The sequence below is a fragment of the Zosterops lateralis genome (genome assembly GCF_965231275.1).
Source record: "Zosterops lateralis genome assembly, contig: HAP1_HAP1_SCAFFOLD_318, whole genome shotgun sequence".
NCBI classification, from domain to species: domain Eukaryota; kingdom Metazoa; phylum Chordata; class Aves; order Passeriformes; family Zosteropidae; genus Zosterops; species Zosterops lateralis.
The window spans coordinates 11764-34086 of record NW_028154380.1 but is presented as its reverse complement, the minus strand read 5'-3'; the positions used below and the strand labels follow the sequence as shown (position 1 = coordinate 34086).

At 54.0% G+C, this 22323-nt stretch overlaps 1 protein-coding gene across 1 annotated transcript; it reads right to left on the bottom strand.

Annotated features, from left to right (window-relative positions):
- Nucleotides 1–6389: 6389 nt before the first annotated feature.
- LOC310923785 (serine/threonine-protein kinase PAK 3-like) lies at nt 6390–12424 on the bottom strand (the record flags this gene model as incomplete). Its single annotated transcript, XM_083885716.1, has 9 exons — nt 6390–6479; nt 6919–7056; nt 7958–8154; nt 8552–8651; nt 9042–9159; nt 9920–10029; nt 11070–11118; nt 11950–12013; nt 12343–12424. 9 exons carry the CDS (start codon nt 12422–12424, stop codon nt 6390–6392), a joined length of 948 nt encoding a protein of 315 aa, XP_083741842.1.
- Nucleotides 12425–22323: the final 9899 nt, after the last annotated feature.

Here is a 22323-nt window from a genome sequence, read left to right as displayed (position 1 = left end):
GCCTGTGTAGCCCTGGTCAGGCTCCTGCCCTGCCCAAGGTCTGCCCTAAAGAGCTTTCAATAAATATCTGCTTTATTCTCTAGCTCTGTCCAGGCTCTGTTTCAGGCCAGCCTTCCCAAGGCATCATTCTCCCAGAGGTAATTAAGGACATGGACACCCAGAGGGGCAAGAAGGGAAGTCCAGAAGGGATTTAGACAGCAGGGGATGGATGGTGTTGGTGTGCTGGGAAGGGTGAGGGGGAAGGGGAGGGTGCAGGATTACAGTTAAGGCAAGAGGCAGCAGGAGGAATCTCTGTGGTGAGAAAGAGGATGATGGAAAAGAGCAGGAGGAGAAAAATACTGAGGACTGGGACGTTTTCAAGCAGGGTGTAATGCTCAAATCTGGGAGCTGATGCAGATGGTTTGTAGCCCCGGTTGGCAGGAGAGGCAAACAAGGAGGTCAGGATCCCAGGGGGTTTCTCTGTGCTGGGGAGCGGCAGGAGCGGGCGCAGAGGGGCGGCACCGGGAGCACGGGCTGGGGGCCTGTGGGGAGCTGCGGGGCCGGGCCGGGGCTGTGGGGCAGCCGGGGCTCAGCGCCGGGCGCTGCCTCACCCCACCACCCCCCGGGCAGGGCCGGCACTGGCCCCCGGCCCCCAGGAGGCTGCGGGACGCCCCGGCCGCTGCCCGGCCCCGTGGAGCTGCCGGCCCTGCCCGCCGGGGGAGCCGCCTTTGGACACTGCGGCACCACAGGCACCGGCTCTGGGACACGGGCTCTGCAGGGCACGGCCAGCACAAGCACCAGCGCCAAGGAAGGAAGGAAGGAAGGAAGGAAGGAAGGAAGAGCTGGGAAATGCGCATTATCCCTGCAAGGATCCAGATCATCTTTGAAGGATCTTGTTTGGGCCCTGCAGAAAGGAATGATTGTGCAGAAAGCTCAGCAGCTGTCAGAGGATGAGCACCCACAGGCACTCAGGGGGGCTGCACGAGGGGCACAAGAAGCCCCTGCAGCACTTGGGCACAAAGGCACAGCAGGTGAAGGCAAGAAGGGAGCAGGAAAAGGCCCAGCTGAAGGCAAAGGCCATGGCAGAGTTTCCACAGCCCTGAGTGATGAAGCCCAGGGCCCAAGGGGGCCCCAGCACCGAGGGGACGGGCTCGGCCACAAGCACCTGGCACAGGCATTGCCCTCCTCGGCAGGGGAGAGCCCACCCAAACAGCCCCTGCCAAGGAAGCAGGGATCCATCTGCAGCCCACAGGGACACTGCAAGCACACACAGCAGCACCCTCAGCAGGAGCAAGTCCAGCCCTGCACGGACATGGATTCCTAGGGCTGCCACAGCTCCCATTACACCAGGGACCCACCACACTGGAGCCCTTGACAACATTCAGCCTGGGGCTGCATCCACACCAGGCCTTTCCTCATACACACAGGGGCCTCTCCACCCACTCTCAATCTCAGACCTAAGGGGGGAAAAATGACAAAAATGTCTTTGATTATCCAGGGGACAAGTGGGAAAGATGAGGGGCTGTGTTTTATTCAACCACTATTAGCAGATGCCAGGGATGGGTTTGAAATGCAGGAAGTTTTATTTGCTCCTCATTGTGATTGTAATTTACTGGGAAGGCCTTTGATGGCTAAATTGGGAATGCAAATTAATATTGTAAAAGGTGATACAGAGGCCAGTTCTCTTGTACCTCTGTGTCAAATGTCTGGCAAGGCCTGTGCTGAAGTGAACCCACAAGTGTGGGCAGCCCCAGGGAAAGAGGAAAATCAGATTCCCAGCCTCTCCAAATCACTCTGAAGCAACCAGCACTGTTGGGAAAGATGGGACAGGAAGGACTTTTGGATATGATTGTCTGGCAAGAAATACTGCAGATGAAAAACCTGTGAGTGCAATAGAAATGAAAGCCAGCTTTGACATGTAGGCATGGGAGGCAGGAAAACGGTGATTAGCTGGAGATGGGTTGAAGGGCAGAAACAAAAGGACTCAGGAATGCAGCCTTTCCACTTTGCAAGGGATCAGGGAAAAAGCAGATAAGAAAAGTAGTCTTTCGAGTTTAGAATATAAAATGACATGGTAATATAGTAGTTCTCATAGGCTGCATGCAAAGTTTGTAGGTTTTGGATCTTGCACCGGTTGGTCACTGTGAATTAGAATATTCAACACAAAAAGAGAGAGAATGGATTGTAACAAGGTGCCCTCTCTCTTGCTCTTGCTCTCTTGCTCTTTCCCCCCACGCTCTTGCCCCCTCTCTCTTATCCCTGCTGTCTTATCCCTTCCCCCACTCTTACCTCACTTCTACCCCTGAGCTCTCTTCTACCCTCTCTCTCCCCTCTCTCTCTCGGGGCTTCCCTCCAGCCCAGGCTGGTGGCTGAAGGCAAAGCCCTCTTTACCCACTGTGATAAAAATAGGGTAAAAATTCGTGTATAAAATAATAATTCGATGTATAATGAAACAAAGCTAAAGTAAAATTGTAAAATCCAGTAGAAGGGTAACCGTTCTCTCTCAGCCTGCTAATCTCAGTTGCAAAGACAGGACGAAGATCATCAACTTAGACAAAAGACACTGGCCAACCCTGATAAGAATCACTTCCTCGCCAAGGCAAGGAGAAATTCCTTCCTGACGACGATGCCAATTTCATCAACCTTTCGGTGCCACAAGCGGAATGAAATCAACATAAGACGGACTTTTGGAATTGACATAAGAAAGGAGCCTTCCCGGAATGAGACAACTAGACTTAATGAGGTCCGGGAGGGCCATCGAAAAGAAATCCGGACTATTCAACCCACCTTGGACACCTGAACTGCCTAAGGGCAGAAAATTCCTATAAAACGGTGGACTGAAAACTGCACCGGCGTGGACTAGGGCGTCTGGTACATTGGTGCGGACCTCTATCCACCCAGCGCGCGCTGACAATTTCCTATTATTGTGGTTTTTCTCTTTTTCAGGTGCTCGATATTCTGTTATTAATAAATTGTCATTTATTAACCTGAAATTTGCCTTTGCATTTATAACACCCACCACCCTTGTAATAAAGCCACGTGTTTCTAGAATAACTCAGCTCTGCAGAGTTCCTTGTCCCTGCCGTCCACGGATGTCACTACACAGCTCAAGTGGTGTCTAAAAGCAAAACCCTATTGCAAGGGAGGGAAGGAAGGGCTTTGTAATCTCAGGAGTAATGTTACCCAGGACTAAAAAGCAGCTGTGACAATTCTGAGGATTAACAGGGAACTGCAGGACCTGGATTGAGGATTCTCTGCTCTAGCCAGCACATTGGATTACTTTTTAACCCCAGACAGACTAAATGTTATGGTTTGGACATGGGAAAGGAAACAAGACTTGAGAAATGAAAAACACAAAATGATTGATGCCCCAGCCATGGCTCTTCCAGACTCTGAAAAGAAACTGGAATTGTATGTGAATGTAAAAAAAGGGTCAGGCCAAAGGAATTCTTGTGCTAAAATGTTTAACCCAGGGGCCAGAGTGGCCCCACTGTCTGCAGAATTGTGCAGCCACAGCTTGAATGGGACCTGAGGCCTGAAAACTGACAGCACAAGGATCTCCTGTTGTCCAAGTCTGGCATCAAGTTCAGGCTTTGAGAACCAAAAGAGCAGGGCTGGGTTATTCCAGCAGGAAACTTGTTCAGTGGCACAGGAGGATTTAGAAGTGAGGACAGGGGAAGGGTTTAACCCAGCCTCCTGTTGGAACAGCCTGCACAGGGGCTGGGGAGAAACCCATGACTGCACTGAGGTGACAGAGCTCCAGAGCCAGGCTGGGAGAGATTGATGAGACATTCCCTGGCCTCAGGGAGAAAAGGTGTTTCTGGATGGGGCTCCAAGGGCAGCAGAAGGGAAAAGAGTTACAAGACACGCTGTTATTCAGGAAAGGGCATCAGACAAAGCACAGGTTACCCCCCACATGGTCAGCTCAACCGGCAGAGCTGTGTGTGCCTGTGAGAGCCTGGGACTGAAATGCCCTGAGCAGGAAGGCTGAAATATCTCCTGCTGACACCATGTCTCCCAACAGGGGGGCCAAAAGCAATTCTGACTTCTGCAGTAATCACTGGATCACTTAGAAAGGTATTTCTGAAACAAATAATTCCAAGAGAAAGGATTGTGGAAGCAATAAACTCAGATAGGGGAACTCATAGGGAGATGCAGGAGGGAAAATCAGGAGAAAAAGGAGGCCGCGTCCTACAACAATTGGAGAGACCCCCCGGCAAAGGCCGCACGGCCTCTCCCTTTGTTCAGGAATAAAGTCACTTTTACAGGACTCCTCGGGCTCCTGTGGGGACACAAACCTCTGGCCACCTCTGGGAATTTTCCCGCACAGCCCCCCCCGGGGACAGGGCGGCCACCTCCGTCCTCCCCACAGGAACCGGGACGAGCCGGCGCTGCTCCGGCAGCGGCTCCTGCCGAGGCAGCGGCGGGAAGGAGAGCGCGGGCAGCCGCTCCCGCAGCGCCCTCAGGCCACGGGCAACACGGCGCCGACACGGCACAAGGAACCCGCCGGAGCCCCCTGCCGCCCCCTCCGCCCGCAGCCAGCCCCGAGCCCCGGCAGAACCGAGCGCGGCTCCCACCTGCGCTGGGGCCGCCTCCGAGCTCCGCCAGTGCCGCCTCACCGGGCTCCGGCCGCTGCCGCCGCTCCCGGGCCCGCACACGCGCTCCCACAATGGCGCCTCTGCCCAGCCACGGGCGCCCGGGGGGCGGCCCCGGCAACGGGCTTGGCCCCGCTCCGCCCAATCAGCGCGCGCCCACAACCGGCACTGACGGCACAATCAGCCAATGGCGGCGAGCGAGGCCCGGGCTGTGCACACGGCCCACACCCGCCCCGCGCTCTCAGGCCCCGCCCCCGGGCTGTGGGAGGGGAAAGCCGCAGATGAGGAACCGCCCTGGGACGGGCCCGGGCCCGAGGCGGGATTGAGCTGGAAACACAAACAAAGTTCTCCGCACCTCCCGGCCCGCCTTTCCCAGCCCTGCGTGTTCGCTGCCACCGCCTCCGAGGAAAGCCCTCAGTTCTCCCGGCCCTAATTAGGAGCATCAGCGCATGGCTTTGATTTCGCCCGAGAAATGGAAAAGCCCCAAGGCCCTTGGGCTGAGTGGAGGAGGGAGGAGATTTCTGTGAGAAAACTCCCAAAGTCGTTTTTCCCCAGAGCTGGCAGTTTGCCCTCGTGGTCCCTTGTATATGACCGGAGCTATGATTCTTTCAGCAATTTCAAAGTCTCCTCTTTTAGTGCTTGTGGTTTTAACCGCACCCAGTGGTCATGAGGGTCGGGGGGTATAAATCAGGTTCTTTGTCAGGATCAATAGGTCCAGGATCAAAGGGATCCTCCTCTGGACCATCTTGATCACTCTCCTCGCTGTCACAGTCGGCAGTGAAAACCCTCAGGGAGCTCAAAAACACTTTTTTCCTGGGCAGACATTCCCTGACCCATCGTCCCCTGCAGCAGCTCACCTCCAAAATCCCAGAGTGTTGGCTCACCTCCCATCTCTGGAGGGGTTCCTTTTGCCAGCTGTCATTCCTGCTTCTTTCAGCAGCACTTTGTTCTGCAGGGCTCCGTCACACGGGGCACCATTTGACGGCGATTGACAGAGAGACATGGACTCCATGGGGTGCAGGCATGAGGCCGTTTATTGATACGCCTGGCTGAGTTTATATACCTTTTCATTATATAACAGGTACTATTGCCAAGTACATTGCTTTAGTCATGCCTCGCACTAACTAACACAGGTATGTGCTGTCTCATCTCAGTCCTGCTTGCTAAGAACATCTTGTACCAAGCACATCTTGTACCAAGCACATCGCTGTCTCTCACATTCCTTTCTCAAACTTCTGCTTTCAGTTGCCAAGGCTTGCGGCCACCTAATGCTGACATGTCCATTTGTGTGATGAGCTGAGCAGTGCTCCCAGCTCGGCTCTCTGGCTGTATTCCCACAACTGGGCAGGTTTTTCCCTTGCATGGAGCCTTCCCCGTGGCCCTTCTGGCCTTCCCCAGGCCCCTTCTGCCCTCCCGCAGAACCCGTGGCATTTTCCACCACACACAGTTTGTGACCCAGAGTCGGCTGCAGCCGAGAAGGCTCCAAGCAGCTCCTTCCAGGCTGACTCTGCAGGTGCCGAGGCTGCTCTGGGCTCTGCCAGGGCTCTGCTGGGGCTCAGCTCTGGGCAAGGCTGGGCCCCCTCTGCCCTGGCATTGCTCCAGGCAACTGAGTCGCAGGGGGAGAAGGACGGGACATGTCAAGGGAGTTGAGGTTTAAGGGAGTTTTTATTCAAAGAGCTGCCATAATAAACAGGGTGTCATAACAACCATAGCAAACAGGGTGTCCTAGCTACCATAACTAACTACCATAACTAACTAGCAGTGCTAATTACCATAACTAACTACTTGTCCTAACTACTCTAACAAAAAGCTGTTTCATGTCCTCCGCTGCTCCCTCAATGTCTTTGCTGCAGCGATCAGAGCGCTCAGGCTGGAGAGAGGCTCGGCTGATGATAAAAATGGGTGCTGCCCAAAGGATCAAAAAGAAAGAAATGAACCGTTACTTTCCAAAGTCAAGCTCCTCACAGGCTCTGTTGCCACAGGACAAAGGGGAATGGATTTTAACTGAAGGGAGGGAAGCAGGCTCAGATTAGATCGGAGGAAGAATTTTTTCACCAGGAGAGTGGGGAAACACTGACAGAAGGTACCCAGAGATGTGGGAGGTGCCTCCTCCCTGGAAACATCCAAGCTCAGGTCAGGCAGGGCTCTGAGCCACCCGAAGTGCTTGAAGATGTCTGTGCCCATTGAGGGCAGCAGGCGCAGATGACCTGGAAAGGACCCTGCCAACCCAAGCCAGGCTCGCTTTGCGTGTGAAAAGCAGCGAGACCGGAGATGATGGGAGAGGGCCCCACAAGAAAAGCCCTCCCTGGCTCTGCCGTTTCCCCTGCAGCCGCCGGGCACTGACCTGCAGCAGCTCCTGGGCAGACCAGCGCCGCTCCTCGTCCAGCTCCAGGCTGCACTCGAGGAAGTCCCGCAGCAGAGCCGACAGGCGCCGGGGCTCCTGCAGCCGCGGGGTCCCGTTCTGCCGGATCAGAGCGCGAGCCTGCAGGAAAGGCAAACACAGCGCTCCGCCAGCTCCCTTCACACCCACAGCTGCTCACATCCACCCCGGCTTCTCAGCCCCGGCTCCAGGGGCACTTTCCTCCCTGCCACAGATGCTGCTCCACAGCTCATTTTTCTAGGCCAACCAAAAATCCCAAACCCTGGTGCGGCCACAGCCATTGCAGCATCCAAATGATCTTGCCTTGAGAGCCAATCTCATTGCCTGACTTTGTTAGGAGGAACCTCCATCAGAAATAGCACATTTTGCTTCTCCAAATCCGGACACCAGCTTTACAGGCCATTTTCAAGAGTCACTGTGGTCTGACTGTGTCATTTCAAAGGGTTCTTACATCAAATGCATCTCTGCAGGGCCACTGACACTCAAGTAAATTCATTCCTGATGCCCCACCCCAGAAACTGCCCGACAAGAAACAGGTTTGTGTTGCTGAAAGCTCAGGCTTGGTGACATGGAGAAAGGAGCTTGGGATAGGAAAGAAACATGTTAGACTATGGGGATGTTAAAGAATCATCTTCATGTGTTAGACAACTTTCCCAGTGAGAAGAGCCAGGAAGGACTTCCTCTCGCAAAACCTGTTTTAGGAACTCCTTTGTAAATTTCTTGGGTTTGGGTTTTGGGGCGCGTTTGGGGTTTTTTGCAAGATAACATTAGAGCTGATCCACTGGCTCCACGTTTTCAGGTCACCCTCACAGATAGAAGAGCTGCAACAACTTAAAGCCCAAAGCAAATTGTTGCTGGAGACTGCAGAATATTTGTCTGTGTTCAGGTTTGAGTCCTCTGGGAATTCCCCTCCCCATGTGCAGAAACCTCCAGCTGCTCCTCCCAGGGCAGGGTCACGCTGTGCTCACAGGCCTCTGCAAACACTGGAGAATTTGCCTCTTACCATGGCCCCCGTCTCCTTGAAGTAAGGAGGTTCTCCTTCCACCATCTCGATGGTCACAATGCCAAATGACCAGACGTCCACCTTGGGGCCGTAAGGAGAACTGGTCACAACTTCTGGGGCCATCCAGTGAGCAGTGCCCACCGTGGAGCTGGGCTGGTCCTGCTCAGGGCTGAGCTGAGCGCAGAGGCCAAAATCAGCTGAGGACAGAAACAAAGCCTGTCAAAGGCAGCTGGAATGAGGAAACCAATCACAAACATTCCCCACTCTCTGTCTGAATCCAGTACTGAATCCAGCTGGAAAAGTCCTCAGGGCTGTAGCCAAGGAAAGATGGAACTGGACCCTTAAAGAAACCCTCAGCTTTCATGCAGTGGCTTTTACTGATTCCCTTGAAGCTTGAGATTCCAACTCCCGCCCCTCTGGAAGGGCCAGAGCCAGAGCAAAGGCACTCCTGACATTGCTGCTCCTCTCCTGAGCTCTCTGCAGGGGCAGCAGGGGCCGGGCAGGGCCACCAGCAGCACCTGTGGGGCTCTGGCCGTCCCTGGGAAGCCCCACACCCGCACCCCGGGAGCGCCGTGCCTGGCCAGGAACACCCACCCAGCTTGACAGAGCCGTCCATTCCCAGCAGGATGTTGGAGCTCTTCAGATCTCTGTGGATCACCTGGTGTGAATGGAGGAAATCCAGGCCCTGCAGACACTGAGAGGGAACACAAAACACCAGGGTAAAAATCAATGGCTGGAATATAGCACACAAGAAAGGAGAGTTTAGAATTCTGCCAGCAGAAACTTTGCTGTGACAGGCCAGGAGTGCAGTGCAAACCAGCTCCAGGCAAATGGTTCAAGGCAAAGCTCAGAACAGCAAATCCAATCCAAACATGACAGAGTACCCCCACAGCAGGAAAGAGGACAAGAACAGAAGTGCAGTGATGCTGGCAGGCCATTCCTTTCAGTGGCTCTTTCTTCTCCAGCTCATAAAAACAACACAGAAACAAAGCCCTGAGCCCACGGGGAGCCACCCCTGTTCCCCTGGCCTGTTTGGAAGGACCATCGTGTCCAAGCCATGGGAGGCACAGGCAGGATCCCTCACCTCCCGACTGACAGCTGCCATCTCTCCTTCAGCCATGCGTGTGTGTCTGACAACGTCCTGCAAAGTTCCTCCATCCATGTATTCCATCACCAGCCAGAGATCTCCATCAACAAGGAAGCTGGAAGAGGAACACAATGGCCCGGAGATGAATGTGCAGTGCTCAATTCCCCCATGGAAAAGCCTCCAGTGGGGTTTTGTTTCCAGGGCACTTGTCAATGAGGACAGAATCAGATGGAGAGACATTCCTGCCAGGGTGCACAGGCCTTGGAATCTGCACAGTCTAAAGGAGAAGGAGACACCTGTGCAAAAGGAGAGGCCTTAGAGGGCAAGCAAGTGAAAAATGCAGTTTGGCAACAGCCCAGATCCATGTGAAACCACAACACTTGGCCCCAGCTGGTTCAGCATCTGAACTCAGCAGTTCCACCATTCACTCCAGAGCAAGGCCACACAACTTCCAGAGTTATCCAGGGAGGGAGGCCCTGCAGCACTTGGGATAAAAGTGGTCAACTGTTTGGAAAACCTTGCAGAAAGTCTCTTCAGAAACAGGCAGGGCCATTGAAAAATGGGCAAATGAGGCATTTCTGGAAACAAGAACCTGGTCTTCCTGGCATCTGCAGCAGTGGAAAAGATTTGGGAAGAAGAAGCCAAGGGAAATCATTTCTGCCATGGATTGTCAGCACTTGTTATAAGACACAGAAAATAGGGTCAACTTGAAGGAAACACCAAAGCAATAAAAGCACATGGAGGGAGTGAACTGCCAGGCTGTTGTTTTGGGAAGATATGGCCGGGTCAGGCTTTTTCCAAAACAGGCTTCAGACTAGGGATGCCAGGAAAGATCAACGCAGGGCCCGTGCACGGGATGAGACCTGAACACTCACCTGTCCAAAGAGCTGACAATGTTGGGGTTCTTCTTGTCCCTCAGGACCAGGGTCTCATTCACAGCTCGTTCCCAGTTCTGCCCTCTGAGACTGATTTTCTTTATGGCCACCTGAAGGGACATTGCAGACCTTTAACTGGAGGAGTCTGTGGCAGGAGGCCACAGCAAACACGGGGCGAGTCTTTTTGGAGCGACGGAGCCAGGCTGTGCCAAACTGCCCTGGGATGGGACACCAGAGCTCAGCAAGTGCCATTCCCACAGCCCATGGCTCTGCTCGCTGGGGGCTGCTGACAGGACACATGGCCAGAGACATTTGGCCTCGGGAGCTCTGCAGAAATGGTCCCTCAGCCTCAAAGCTCTAACAACATTCTCTGCACCTACACTCTTCTCAAATGGCCCTAGTTTACCACCACTCTTATAATGATCACAGTGATGTTCATTATTATTCAAACACATTTTGCAAACAGGAGGTAATTCTGATTCTGTGAAAAGTGAGCAAAATAGCTGGGAACCCTTTAGCAATTCTATGGGGTTTGGTCATGATTTCAAATGCAGCTGCTCTGTTTGGGATTGCACAACAAAGCAAACACACACATCCATTGCTCAGATGATCCTTGTCACAGGCTGTCACTGACACCAGCCCCAAACACAACTGCAGGGTTTAGGAGAGAGCTTTGCTCTGGACATCCATCTTCTCATTGCTCTCCCTCTCTCTCTGTGAACAGCTGCAATAGGACTAAAGCCCCAAACTAAGATCCCAAGCAGGATCTCTCCTTAATTAGGACTTGAGGTACCCTTTGAAGATTAAACTCAGCATAGAAAAACTGCTAAACAGTGCTCCTGTCCAAGGCTGGGATGGAGATAAATTGGGCCTCAGTCTCCACCAGCTGATGCATTCACAGTTTTAGATGTGCAGACCAAGGCAGCGTGTCCTGCTCTGACAGACACCGCTGCCCTCCTTGCATTCCTTTGGGCACTCCAGAAGCTCCAAGTCTGTCCCAGCTGTGCTCTGCAGGCTGACCCTGCTCTGCCTTCAGAGGAGCAGCCTGCGCAGGAAAGCTCTGCTGGGCCCCCAAAGCTCCAGCCACAGCTCCCAGCAGAGGGGAAAGCCCTCGAGAGCTGCCGGACGTGCCGGGCGTGTTGACACTGACCTCTCCTGCAGTGGCCCTGTTGAGTCCTTTATAAACGGCCCCGAAAGCCCTGGAGACAAAAGAGCAGAGAAGAAAGAAGCAGTGCTTTAGCCCTGGGAGTGAAAGTCAGCCCAGACAGGAGATCTCTTCTGCCTGTAGCATTCAGAAAACACCTGGGTGCGTCAGCCCTTCAAACAACGGCGCAGCAGCCACCAGTCCTCTGCCATGCAAGGTGTGCAAGGGAAAGCTGAGGCCAAACATGAAGGAAAAGTGCTGGAGCAAATCCCAGATGTCCATGATGAATTCCTTTAGTTCAAACCCTGGGGTGGGGTGCTGGGTGTCTAAAGAACTAGAAAAGAATGTATTTCATCCTTTTGCATTTCCTGCCTAAGACCTGCAGCATCCACAAGAGCCCTGCCATCAGGGCATCATGCATTTTCCCCTCAAGGGCAGCAGCTCTGTGTCTGTTACTGAATGTATGGGCTCTGCTACTTGTGCTGAAAAGAGCCCTTCTTAGTTCATCTCTGGTTTCTGTTTGTAAACCATTATATTGATAATCCTCACCGGTGGATATTTTTGGAAGTAAAATATTTGAAAGAAATCTTCTTGAGAACTGTTTTCTGACAGTCACCAGATGGTGAGTTGCTCTCTTAGGCAATCCCAGTCCAGGGACAGAAGATCTTCCAGGTCCTGCTCCTTGCTGCAGGCAGGACACTGCCAGCCTCAGGGGCCTTTGGCGGTGCCATCTGACCACAGTTATCAATTCTGGTCAGGACTGAGACACAGCAGGATCATACCCCAGTGTCTGAAGGCGTTTGGAGCTCTCCTGACTCCTCACTTGATCCTGCACCAGCAGAATACCTGGGCCCTGCTGGTGTAGAAGTAACTGCCTTGCACTTACCCTTGGCCAATCTGCTCCAGTTCCAGGTATTTCTCCGCAGGCTCCCCCACGCTCACGGTGTTCCCTGAAAGAAACCACATGGAAGATGCTCCCTCCCAGATGGAGACCCCGCCTTGCAGCAGAGCCAGAATGGGGCCCTACTCCCTGGGGCCCTTGTTCTCAGCCGGGGAAGACAATCAATGACTCTGTGACATTCAGCTGCAGAGCAACACTGGGTGCAGCTGATGCTGAGACACACACACAGCCCCTGCTCGGGCACACAGGAACAGAGCAGACGTACTCAGCTGCCTCAGGCACCACTCCCCTCTCTCCTCTGCCTGCAGGGCTGTGCTGCTGTCAGAACGTTCAGCCCAGGATCCCTCAGCAGAGGGAGGTTCAGTGTCCTCTTCCCACGCAGAGGGAGGTTCTCCATCCTCTTCCTAAAACACTGCAGGTTCTCCATCCTTTTCCCAAAATGCTGCAGGTTCGCCGTCATCTTTCCAACTCACGGAATGTTCGCCGTCCTCTTCCCATGCTGGGAGATGTTCAGCCTCCTCTTCCCAAGCCACAGGATGTCCTCTGTTCTCATCCCACGCTGGGAGATGTCCATCATCCTCATCCCACGCCATGGGAGCTTGGCCATCCTCATCCCATGCCAAACAACGTCCACTGTCCCTGTCCCACACTGGGAGATGTTCACTGTCCCTGTCCCACACTGGGAGATGTCCACTGTCCCTGTCCTACACTGAGAGATGTCCACTGTCCCTGTCCCACGCCACGGGAGCCTCGATGTTGTATTCCCAACCCATGGGATGTTCGCCCTCATCTCTCAGAACAGTGGGGAGTTCATGGTCGTCTCCCGGCACAGAGGGAAGTTCACCACCATCCCCCAGAACAGTGAGAAGCTCACTGCTCTCTTCCTCCTCTTTGGCCTCCTCTTTGGAAGCAGAGGGAGCCAGAGGAGGTGCTGATGAAGCTTTTGTGCCCTGTGGACAGAGGGTAGCGTGAGGGAAGGGAAGTTCCGTCTCAGTTATCACCTTATTTATCCTCAGCTACACATCCAGCTGCACTAAGCAGAAACGGTTCCGAGCTGTTCAAACTAACAATGGGCTAAAGTCAACATTGCCACTTATTGTTGGGAATTTGATGTTCCACCGTGGCTAAAGCCAGCAAGCATCTTCTGCCCGCAAAACCAGACCTGCAGCTCTTCAAAAGCACTTCAACAGAAAAGGAGAAACTGCCGGGGATCCCTTTGCTGCTGCTGCTGCAGAGACACCGACAGGAACTTTCCTTCAGCCTCCCAGGCTTGCACTCGGCTGCCACACGCTGAGCTCACACCTCGCTGCACAATTCCAAACACCAAAGGTTCCTTTCAAACTCACCAAAGGAGGAGCTGCTCGAGATCCTCGTGTGAGGTGCCCTGCAATGGGAGAGGGAACATGAACCAGATGCTGTTAGGAAAAAAAGTGCCTGTGGTGGGAAATGCCACAGAGCAAGGCAACCCCAAGAGAGCCTTTTGCTTTCACAGCATCCCTCCAGGAGCCACAGTCCCTTCACACAGCAAGCAAGAGAACAGCCCAAAATACTGGGCTGTGTCAGTTCTTGGCTGGACCAGCAAACGGAGGGAGTTCCAGGCTCCACTGCCACAGACTCTCCCCTTGAGAGTACAGAGCTCCCCCGGGCCTCACTGCAAATGCTCTGCACACCCCGCTGCCCACAGACATCCCCTTTTTCAGCTGCAGCTGCTGGCAGGAGCTCTCCCAAACCAATGCTGTCTTCAGGGCAATTTGGTTACAAAGTCAACTCAGTTCCAGAGGAAGAACAGAAAGCACACAGCAAACCCAAGGCACAGATGCTGCACCAAGGGAAAGTCTCGACTTACGTGCCAAGTGGGTTAAGAAATACCCCGAATAAGCCACAGAGTACAGAGTGCAAACTGCAGCAAGCACAGTGTGGATCATTTTGGCTGCGCTGCACAGACTGTACCCCTGCAAGCACAGAAGGACACCCGTCAGGGGCTGGGCTGGCTGCTGAGAATGCCTCGGGCAGGAGGATCCTCCAGCAACGAGCAGGCGCCCAGAGCTGCTCTGGACACTGCGGCCTCTGTGTCCCACAGCAACAGGAACACCACGGGGACGTGCTCCTGTGACATCACAGCAGCGGGTCACGCAAACACCGCCTGGAAGGTTCTGCTGTGTCACAAAGGAGCACAAAGAATCCTCCCAGGGCACAGCCTATTACCCCAAGGATCCAAGAGGAGCTGTGAAAATGCAGCAAACAAGGACACCCCACAGCCCAGCCTGAACACTGAGGACGAGCAAGGACGGGACCAAGCCAAAGGAAACTTGACCTTTAGTCACTGATCCTTCTGACTAAAACCAGCAAGGCTCCTTCCATCTGGGATCTTTGTTCTAGTTCTGAAAACAAACAAGGTTCTCCACTCTAAATATGGAAGGCAGGAACTGGGGAGGAGGTGGGATTAGGAAGCAGGAGGAGCAGGAGGAGCAGGAGGGAGAGAGGAAAAGGAGGAGCAGGGGCAGGAACAGGAGGAGAAGCAGGAGGTTCCAGTGTCCCTGTGTCCGCAGCACCCCCGGCCAGGGGACAATGGCCCCCACAGCATCCCGCGATGACGTGAGCAGGGAGGGGAACTTGGTCCCAAATCTACCGAGGGTTCCCTGAGAGAGTCTTTTTATTGGGGTGTATTTGGAGCTGGCATATTGTGGAATTGAACCCCAAATATCATCTGGTGTCCCTGGGAGGTGCCCCAGGGAGGTCCCCATGGGTGTGTGCAGGTGCCCCTTGGGGGGATCTTTGCGGGTCCACGTGGCCATCGCTTGGGATCTGCAGAGGGAGGACATTGGTCCTGGGGACCCCTGGGAGAGCAGAGGAGGGAAAACCCTTGGACCCTCAGGGTGGGGAGAGCAGAGAGGGGTGATCCCAGAGCTGGGGGACCCCTGGCAGGGGGAAAGGGATGAGCCTGGAGAGGAGGGAGCCCTGGGATCCCTGGGATCTCAAAGTGGAGCATCAGAGGAGAAGGGACTCCATGGGCCCCCATGGGCCCCCAGCAAAAGCCCCTGGATCATCCCTAAGCAGGACCTCGGAGAGAGGGGAATGCCTGGAGCCATGGGACCCCCATCATCCCAGGGAAGGGAAACCTCTGGAACCCCAAAGTGTAGAGATCAGAGATGGGGAACACCGAGGAGGGTTTTTTGGGCTGAATCTTGATAATTTGGAGACTTTCATGGATGCAAAACACCTGCTGCATCTAGAGATGGATTTGGGCAGCAGGACCCCCCAGCCCAAGGAGGTCTCCCACTGTTTATTCCCCCAAACAAGGATTTGTCATTGCCAATCCACGGCTGGATGGAGGAGGAAGAAAAGCCCCACAAATGCTTGGAATGTGGGAAGAGCTTCATCTACAGCTCCCACCTGGGGCAACACTGGAACAACCACACTTGGGGATGGCCCTGTGAGTGTGGGGAATGTGGGGAGAGCTTCAGGTGGAATTCCAAGTTTGTCACCCATCAGCACATCCACACTGTTGAGAGGTCCTGCGAATTCCTGAGTGTGGGATGAGCTTCACCCAGACCTCTCACTTGACCCAACACCAACAGAGGCACCATAAGGGAAGCCCCGCGAGTGCCCCGAGTGCAGGAAGAGCTTCGTGTGCTGCTCCAGCTTCATCCCCCATGGGAGGATCGGCGTTGGATGATCCCCAGTGACCCCGTTGGGCGGAGCCCTGGTGATCCCTGTTCTGGGTGATCCCCACTGAGTGGAGGGAAGGAGTTGGAGAGATTTCTTTCCCCTGTCTCTTTCCTGCTGAGTTGGTTGGTAATAAATTCCCTACCTGTGGCCAGGCTGGGTCTGTTTTGCCCATGCTGGTGCTAAGGGCAAGATCTCTCCTGCTTATTTTATCACCTTCTGAGCCTTTCCTTGTATTTCCTCTCTCTGTGCAGTTGCAGAGGGCAGGGACAGAGCAGTTTTGGTGGCTCTTGGCATCCAGGCAGGGCCAGCCCAGCCCCAGGGTTCCAAGAGGCTTGTGGAGGTCCCCTGTTTGTGGGACATCCCCACTTGAGGAGGGTGTCCCCCCTTGCTGCAGCCCCAGCCCTCAGGCAGTGCTCAGCCAAGCAGAGAACCCCCTCAGCCTGGGCCTATTTTTTGGGCACACCTGAGCCCCTGGACATCTCCATCCCCATTTTGGGGTGCACCTGAGCTCCTGGATATCTGGGATCCCGTTTTTTGGGATGCATTGGGTTTGCACACAGCATTGTTCTGGTAGCGGGGGAGGTTCTGAGAGAAGCTGCTGGAAGCGTCCTCCGTGTCTGGCACAGCCAGTTCATGGTGGCTCTGAAGACGGAGGTGCCACATGCAGAGATCCTTGGGGATGCAGAGATCCACCCACAGCCCCTAGAGCAGCCCCCGCAGGGGCAGGGGGATGGCTGGGAGGGCTTTGCTGGCTCCTGGGGAGGCTGAGAAGGGATTGGGATTCAGCCCATCCCTGGGGGGCTCAGAGGGAGTTTCCCCACACAGCATCCAGTGCTATGGTGGCTGTGGGTCAAGGGGGGTGGGAAAGGGGGGTCTGGGTTCTGCGGTGAGGAGGACCAGGAGGAAGAGGAGGGAGAGAGGACAAGGAGGGGAAAAGGAGGAGCAGGAACAGGAGCAGCAGAAAGAGGAGCAGCAGCTGTAGAACCAGGTGGTTCCCCCACCCTCCTGCTGAGTCCACAGCTCCCCTGGCCCCGGCAGGTGAACGGGGAGGGGAAGCTCACCCCACATCTCTCAGGGGGTGTCCAGGAGGGCCTTTACTGACAGGTGGGAAGTTTGGATCTCACAGGACCCAAAGCTGAGCCACAAGTGTCCCTTGGGGGAATCGTGGAGGATCCACGTGGTGATTGCCCAGTACTGGAGGGCACAGGGGGGTGACATCGGTTTTGGGGCTCACGGGGAGTGGGGACAGCAGCATGGGGCCATCCCAAGCTGGGGTTCCTCAGCAGCCTGGTGGGGTGGGGGAGGATAGAGATGAGCAGGGTCTGGGCCCACCCAACAGTGAACAGGGCAGTGACTTCTCCAGCTGGACCAACTAACCCAAGGTGCTCACCCCTTGCTTTTCCCCCAGCCAGGATTTGTCAATCTCAGACTTTGTCTAGATGAAGGCAGAGGAGGCTGCGAGGAAAAAGAAGATGCCCTGGGATACTGAGGCAGGTGTGGAGGAAGTCACTGCCCCTTTTCCCCTCTCTCCTGCTCCATCTCCCAGCCCAGCATCGCCCCCGGCTGCAGAACCACCCCACGGCCGAGGCCGTCCTGCCAGGGATAGGTTGGGGGGATCTCCTCCCCCTTCCCTCTGGCACAGAGGCAAATCCCATCCTCTCCTTGTCCATCTTCATTCCTCTTGTCATTTTGTACTGCTTCCCTCCTCATTCCTTCCTCTCCTTGTCTTTCCTAACTCCAGGCCCTGCGCTGCAGACAGAGACCAGGGAGAACAAATCCCTGCCACAGAACCTTGTGGAAGGGACTGTTTTGAGCAGTTCCATGGCACAGGAATCCAACAGGGAGGAAAAGCCCAAGAGCCCCCGCACGAGGAGGGGCTGCAAACCCAACCCAAGGAGCAGTGAGGAGGAAAGATCCCCACTCCTGTGCTGGGTAGGTGGCTGGAGATATAGCCACATCTTGGAGCTGGTGGAGAAGGCTCAGGCCAGTGAGAAGCCTCACAGAATGTGAGAAGGGCTACAGGTGGAATTTCAAGCTGGCAAAACATCAGAACATCCACACTGGGGACTGGCCCTGTGAGTGTGGGGAATTGTCACTGTCTGCAGTTTGCCCAGTGATCTTCGAGGTGCTGTGACACTGTTTGGGTAGCGAGGTCCTTAAAAGGACATCCTGGCCTACCCAGTGCACAGGCAACCCTCAGGGTGCTGGTGCTTTGCAGCTCTTTTCTGCTTGCTGCCTGAGCAGTGATGTGGCAGAACCACGCTGAGCGACAGGGGAAATAATGAGAGCGGGAACTGCCTTCTTGTCCTCCAGGTCTTCCTTTCTTGGGCTGGAACCGGCAACAAAATGGCAGCTCTGTCTGAGGGGAGCGGGTTTATATAGGGCAGGAAGGGGCGGGGTTTACAGCTTAGACCAATAGGGTACAGAGCTGGGGAAAGGGCCAATCAGGGAGAGGATCAACGACTAAACAATCATTGAAGAGAACTATAAGCCAAAACCAAATTCAATAGGAAGGCTGGAATTAGCATTTTACAGAGTGAACCCATAAGAACATTATTCTCGGGGTAGAACACAAAAGTTAGATTGCAGTTTGGATGCTGACATCCCTCCAGGGGAGGGTGAGCTTATCTGTAGGTGGCTTAGGGACTGCCACAACTCCCCCTTCTCTTTTTATTAAGAATGCTTTAAAAACCACTTTTTCCAAGCTTCTTAAAAGACATGAAAACATCAATAAGACAACCATAATAACCACAAAACCCCACACAATATGGTTCAACACAGAGGGAGCCTACCCTTTAAGTCGCAGATGTCCAGGTAGGTTTTCAAACCACTCTGGATCTTTATCTGTCTTTAGGTCCCTCACTTCTTCCTTCAGCAGCTGAATGCTTTGAGAGATGGATTTGCTATGAGAACAGCACAGGCTCCAAAGTCCTGACAGCCACGTCCATGGACTAACAGCAAAGTCTGTAGCTGCTCTGTTCTGGAGAGTTGCGTGTCTGGTGGTCACTTCATCCCTGAGGAGGTTGCTGAGTGCTTTAAATGTCCTGTGGCATGCTTACTGAGCCAACACCCCAAATGGTGAAGCTCACCTAAACTTTTCATGGCTGCTACACCTGGTAGAAACATGGACATTGCAACCTTTTTAGTCTTTGGCCAATCGAAGAATGATGTATGTCTTGCTTTGGGAAGACAGGGAAAGCTGGAGTTTCCCTTGGAATGGAGAATGTAAACCACCCCCACCGCTTTCCAAAGGATAAATTTGCAGTTAGAGGCTTTCAGGCAAAGATTTGGGAATAAAAATAACAGTTCTTTACTAGGAATATTAAGAATACAAATGTAGTCATACAAAACAAAAAACAAAAACAAGCAAACAAACAAAAATCCTCAAAACCCTGGTAGAGTCAGAAATACAACCTGGACACCCTGTTGGTGAGGGTGTTGGAAGCAATCCAAAGTCAGCCCTCCTGGAGTGGCAGATGTGGTTCTGTTGCAGTAGAGATGGTCCTGTAGAAAAGGGTCCAGTAATGGCAAGATGGGTCGGGTATTCCTCTGGGAATCCAGTGGAAACACTGGATACCTGGTGTTTCTACATCTCAGTTTTTATCTGGCTAAGAATATATTGGGTCCCTGCACTGGGTGGAACATCTCCCAGTGGGATGATGTAATGTGTCATGTCAGTGGTGAGCCTTAATGGTCCATTAACAGAAGATATCCCCCTGCAGGGAGGATGGGTGGTGGAAGAGATAAGGAACAATGCCCCACCCAGTTTTAACAGCTGGCCCATTATCAGAAGGCACCTGACCCCTCCCCCCTGGAGTTACAAGAGGATAAAGGAAACAGGTCCCCAACCAGTTTCAACAGATGGAATAGAATAAGCATTTTTTGGTTTCATAACCCACCCCTTATTCTATTACCATCTGCATCCTACCCAAATCAATAAACTCTACTGTCTAATGGACAGTAACTGATGTTTACACACTGCAACAATGATTAAAAGGGATCCTGATTGGTACCAGGCTGTCTGTTGAGGGGTGGCTGCTGTCCTTCCCCTCTCCATGCCAGCCCTGTGCTGTCCTCTGCAGCAGAACAAGGCTCCTAGGGTGAAGAGCAGATAACAAAACTGACTGTTTAATGCTTTTATACACAACATGAATTACACCGAGCAGCACAGCAGCAGCCATGGAACCAGCCCTGTTCCCCCCTTTTCCCCAAACCCTGGCAGAGGAAGACTCCGGCAGGCAGAAACAGGCAGGTGGGGTGGTGGTGCCACATGGGCAGGGGTCAGAGCCGCCGGTTGTGTCTTCACCCTGCCCAGGCAGGACAGGGCTGCTGGAGGCTCCAGCTCTTGGCTGTGTGGCCGTGGATCTTCTGGTGGTGCTTGTAGTTATGCCAGTGACCAGTGGTGCAGGAGCAGTCCCGGCACTAGAAGGGCTTCTCGCCCGTGTGCTGCAGGATGTGCCGCTTCAGGTCCATGCTCTGGTTGCAACTGTAGCCGCAGAGGCTGCACTTGTAGGGCTTCTCACCAGTGTGCATGTGCTGGTGCTGCTTCAGGCTGGCCAGGGGGGCAGAGGCACAGTCACAGAGCTGGCACTTGTAGGGCTTCTCACCAGTGTGTGTCTCATGTGGCACCTGAGGTGGCCGGAGCAGTGGGAGGCAAAGGGACAGAGCTGGCAGGAGTAGATGATGTGCTGGCTGTGGCCACCCTCAGCACTGGCGCACTGCAGGCAGCTCTGGCCCAGGCTGGCAGCAGGCTGCAGCCCGCACTGGGGCAGGGCAGGGCAGCGGGGCCAGGCTCACCCCTCTCCTCAGGGTCACTCTCCACGCTGAGCTGCTGGTACCCAGAGGAGCAGTCGTTGTCGCTCAGGGCGTTTGCTGGAATAGCGATCTTCCCCACAAGGGTGTCTGCTGAGAACACCGTGAGGATGGGGCGGTGTCAGTTTGGCTGACCTGGGCTCAGCCCCTCTGCCTACGCCCCCAGTCCCAGATGGGTACCCACCCTGTGTCACCCCGTAGGAGCCCACCACACCGTGCCCTGCAGTGAGGAGCCCCACAGACATGGCCTGCCCCAACATCCCGCTGAGGGCCTCTTCTGGGTGTCTCGGGAAACCCTGACATTCCTGCATGGCTGGCCAAGACCCTGGCACCAGGAAGGATGAGAGGACGGGTGGATCCATCACCCACCAGTCTCTGGTTTAGGTTTCTCTCACCCGAGATTCTGGTTGGTGGCTTTAGTGGTTTTTTTTCCCTCTGAAGGCTTTGAGTCTGTGCTCGGTGCGAGAATGAACGGGAGTCTCGAGGCCTTATTTTTCTCTTGGTTTCTCGCGTTGTTTATTAATTCTTATCTTACAACTTCTTTGTGTCTGGCCAAGGTGTTCACAGCAGCTCAGATACGAGGAGACTCTCCCTGTGATGGGAGGTCACTTTGCTTTTATACAGATAACTATGTACTTATTATTTACAATTTCATACCAATGCCTAGTATCTATACTAGAAGGGTCATCTCTACTTTGGCCCAATCCTGTCAAACTACCTCATGTCGCCCCTGCATTTTCTTGCTTTCAAGTGTTTGAATCTTCGTGGCCTGATTGTCACACTGCTTCATGTAAACAATATGTATTTTTAGAATTTATCTATGTGTTTTGCATAGTTGTTCTCTGAGAGAGAATTTGACTGATGGTCACAGTGACCAGTCAGGAGGTTGTAACCCCCTTGGGCCAATCCTGGCCTTCTGTAAAAAGTGTATATAAGAATGGAGTCAGAAAAATAAAGAACTTTCCATGTTTGACCCTGCTGCTGCCTGCTTGTCCTCTGTGAGGGTCCACACTCACGTCACAACGTGTGACCCCTCTAAGTGAAGGGGTTACAACTGGTGACCCCAACTGTGGGAGAATGGGTCACAACTGGTGACCCCTGCCGTGTGAGAAAGGCGTCTGGATCACATCTGGACACTCTTCGTGTCTGAACTGCACGTCGGGTGGATCTCTGTGCCCAGTGAGAGACTGCAGCTGCTCTGCCTGAGGTAACAGTGGTAAGAGAGATGGTGATCTCTAACCCCTCCTCAGAAGATGATGAGGCTTTCATGTTGGACCTTTGGCTTGAGGTCCTACAGAGGGAAGAAGCCTCCTTTCCTGGAGATGCTCTCCAGAAATTGTTCTATTATGCTAGAACTCATGGGGTTTATTGCAGCCTTCAAAAAGTTTTTTCTACAGCTGAGTAGGAGTCTCTGGGTGACCATTTGTTTCAGGTTTTCCTTACAGATTGCAGTGTGAAGCTTTTGGAATTCATAGCGACCTGGAACAGGCTGGAGAAAGTGCTGCATATTTTGCAGCCTTCCAGTTTTGAGGACACCTCCAGCCTCATCAGGCTGGATGCCAGGGGAGATGGTGGAGTCATTCCTCCTATCCCTGCCCCACGGAGATGGGCAGAACAACCAACTCCCCTCCCTCGCAGGCGCAGTGTGGAAAGCCTGCCTGTCCTCAGTGCAACTGCTGAGGTGGGCACGGAGTCTGCAGAGCAGACCCCTCCTGCACCCACCTCATGACCCGGCGGCGATGGAGTGTGGGATAATTCGGGGCCAGCAAGAGCCCCATGGGACCGGTGGGATTGGCCCCTTCGAGTCCCGTGCCACAGAAGTGGCAGCGGAAATTCGGGACTTGCGAAAGCCCCACGGGACCGAAGCCATTGCCCACC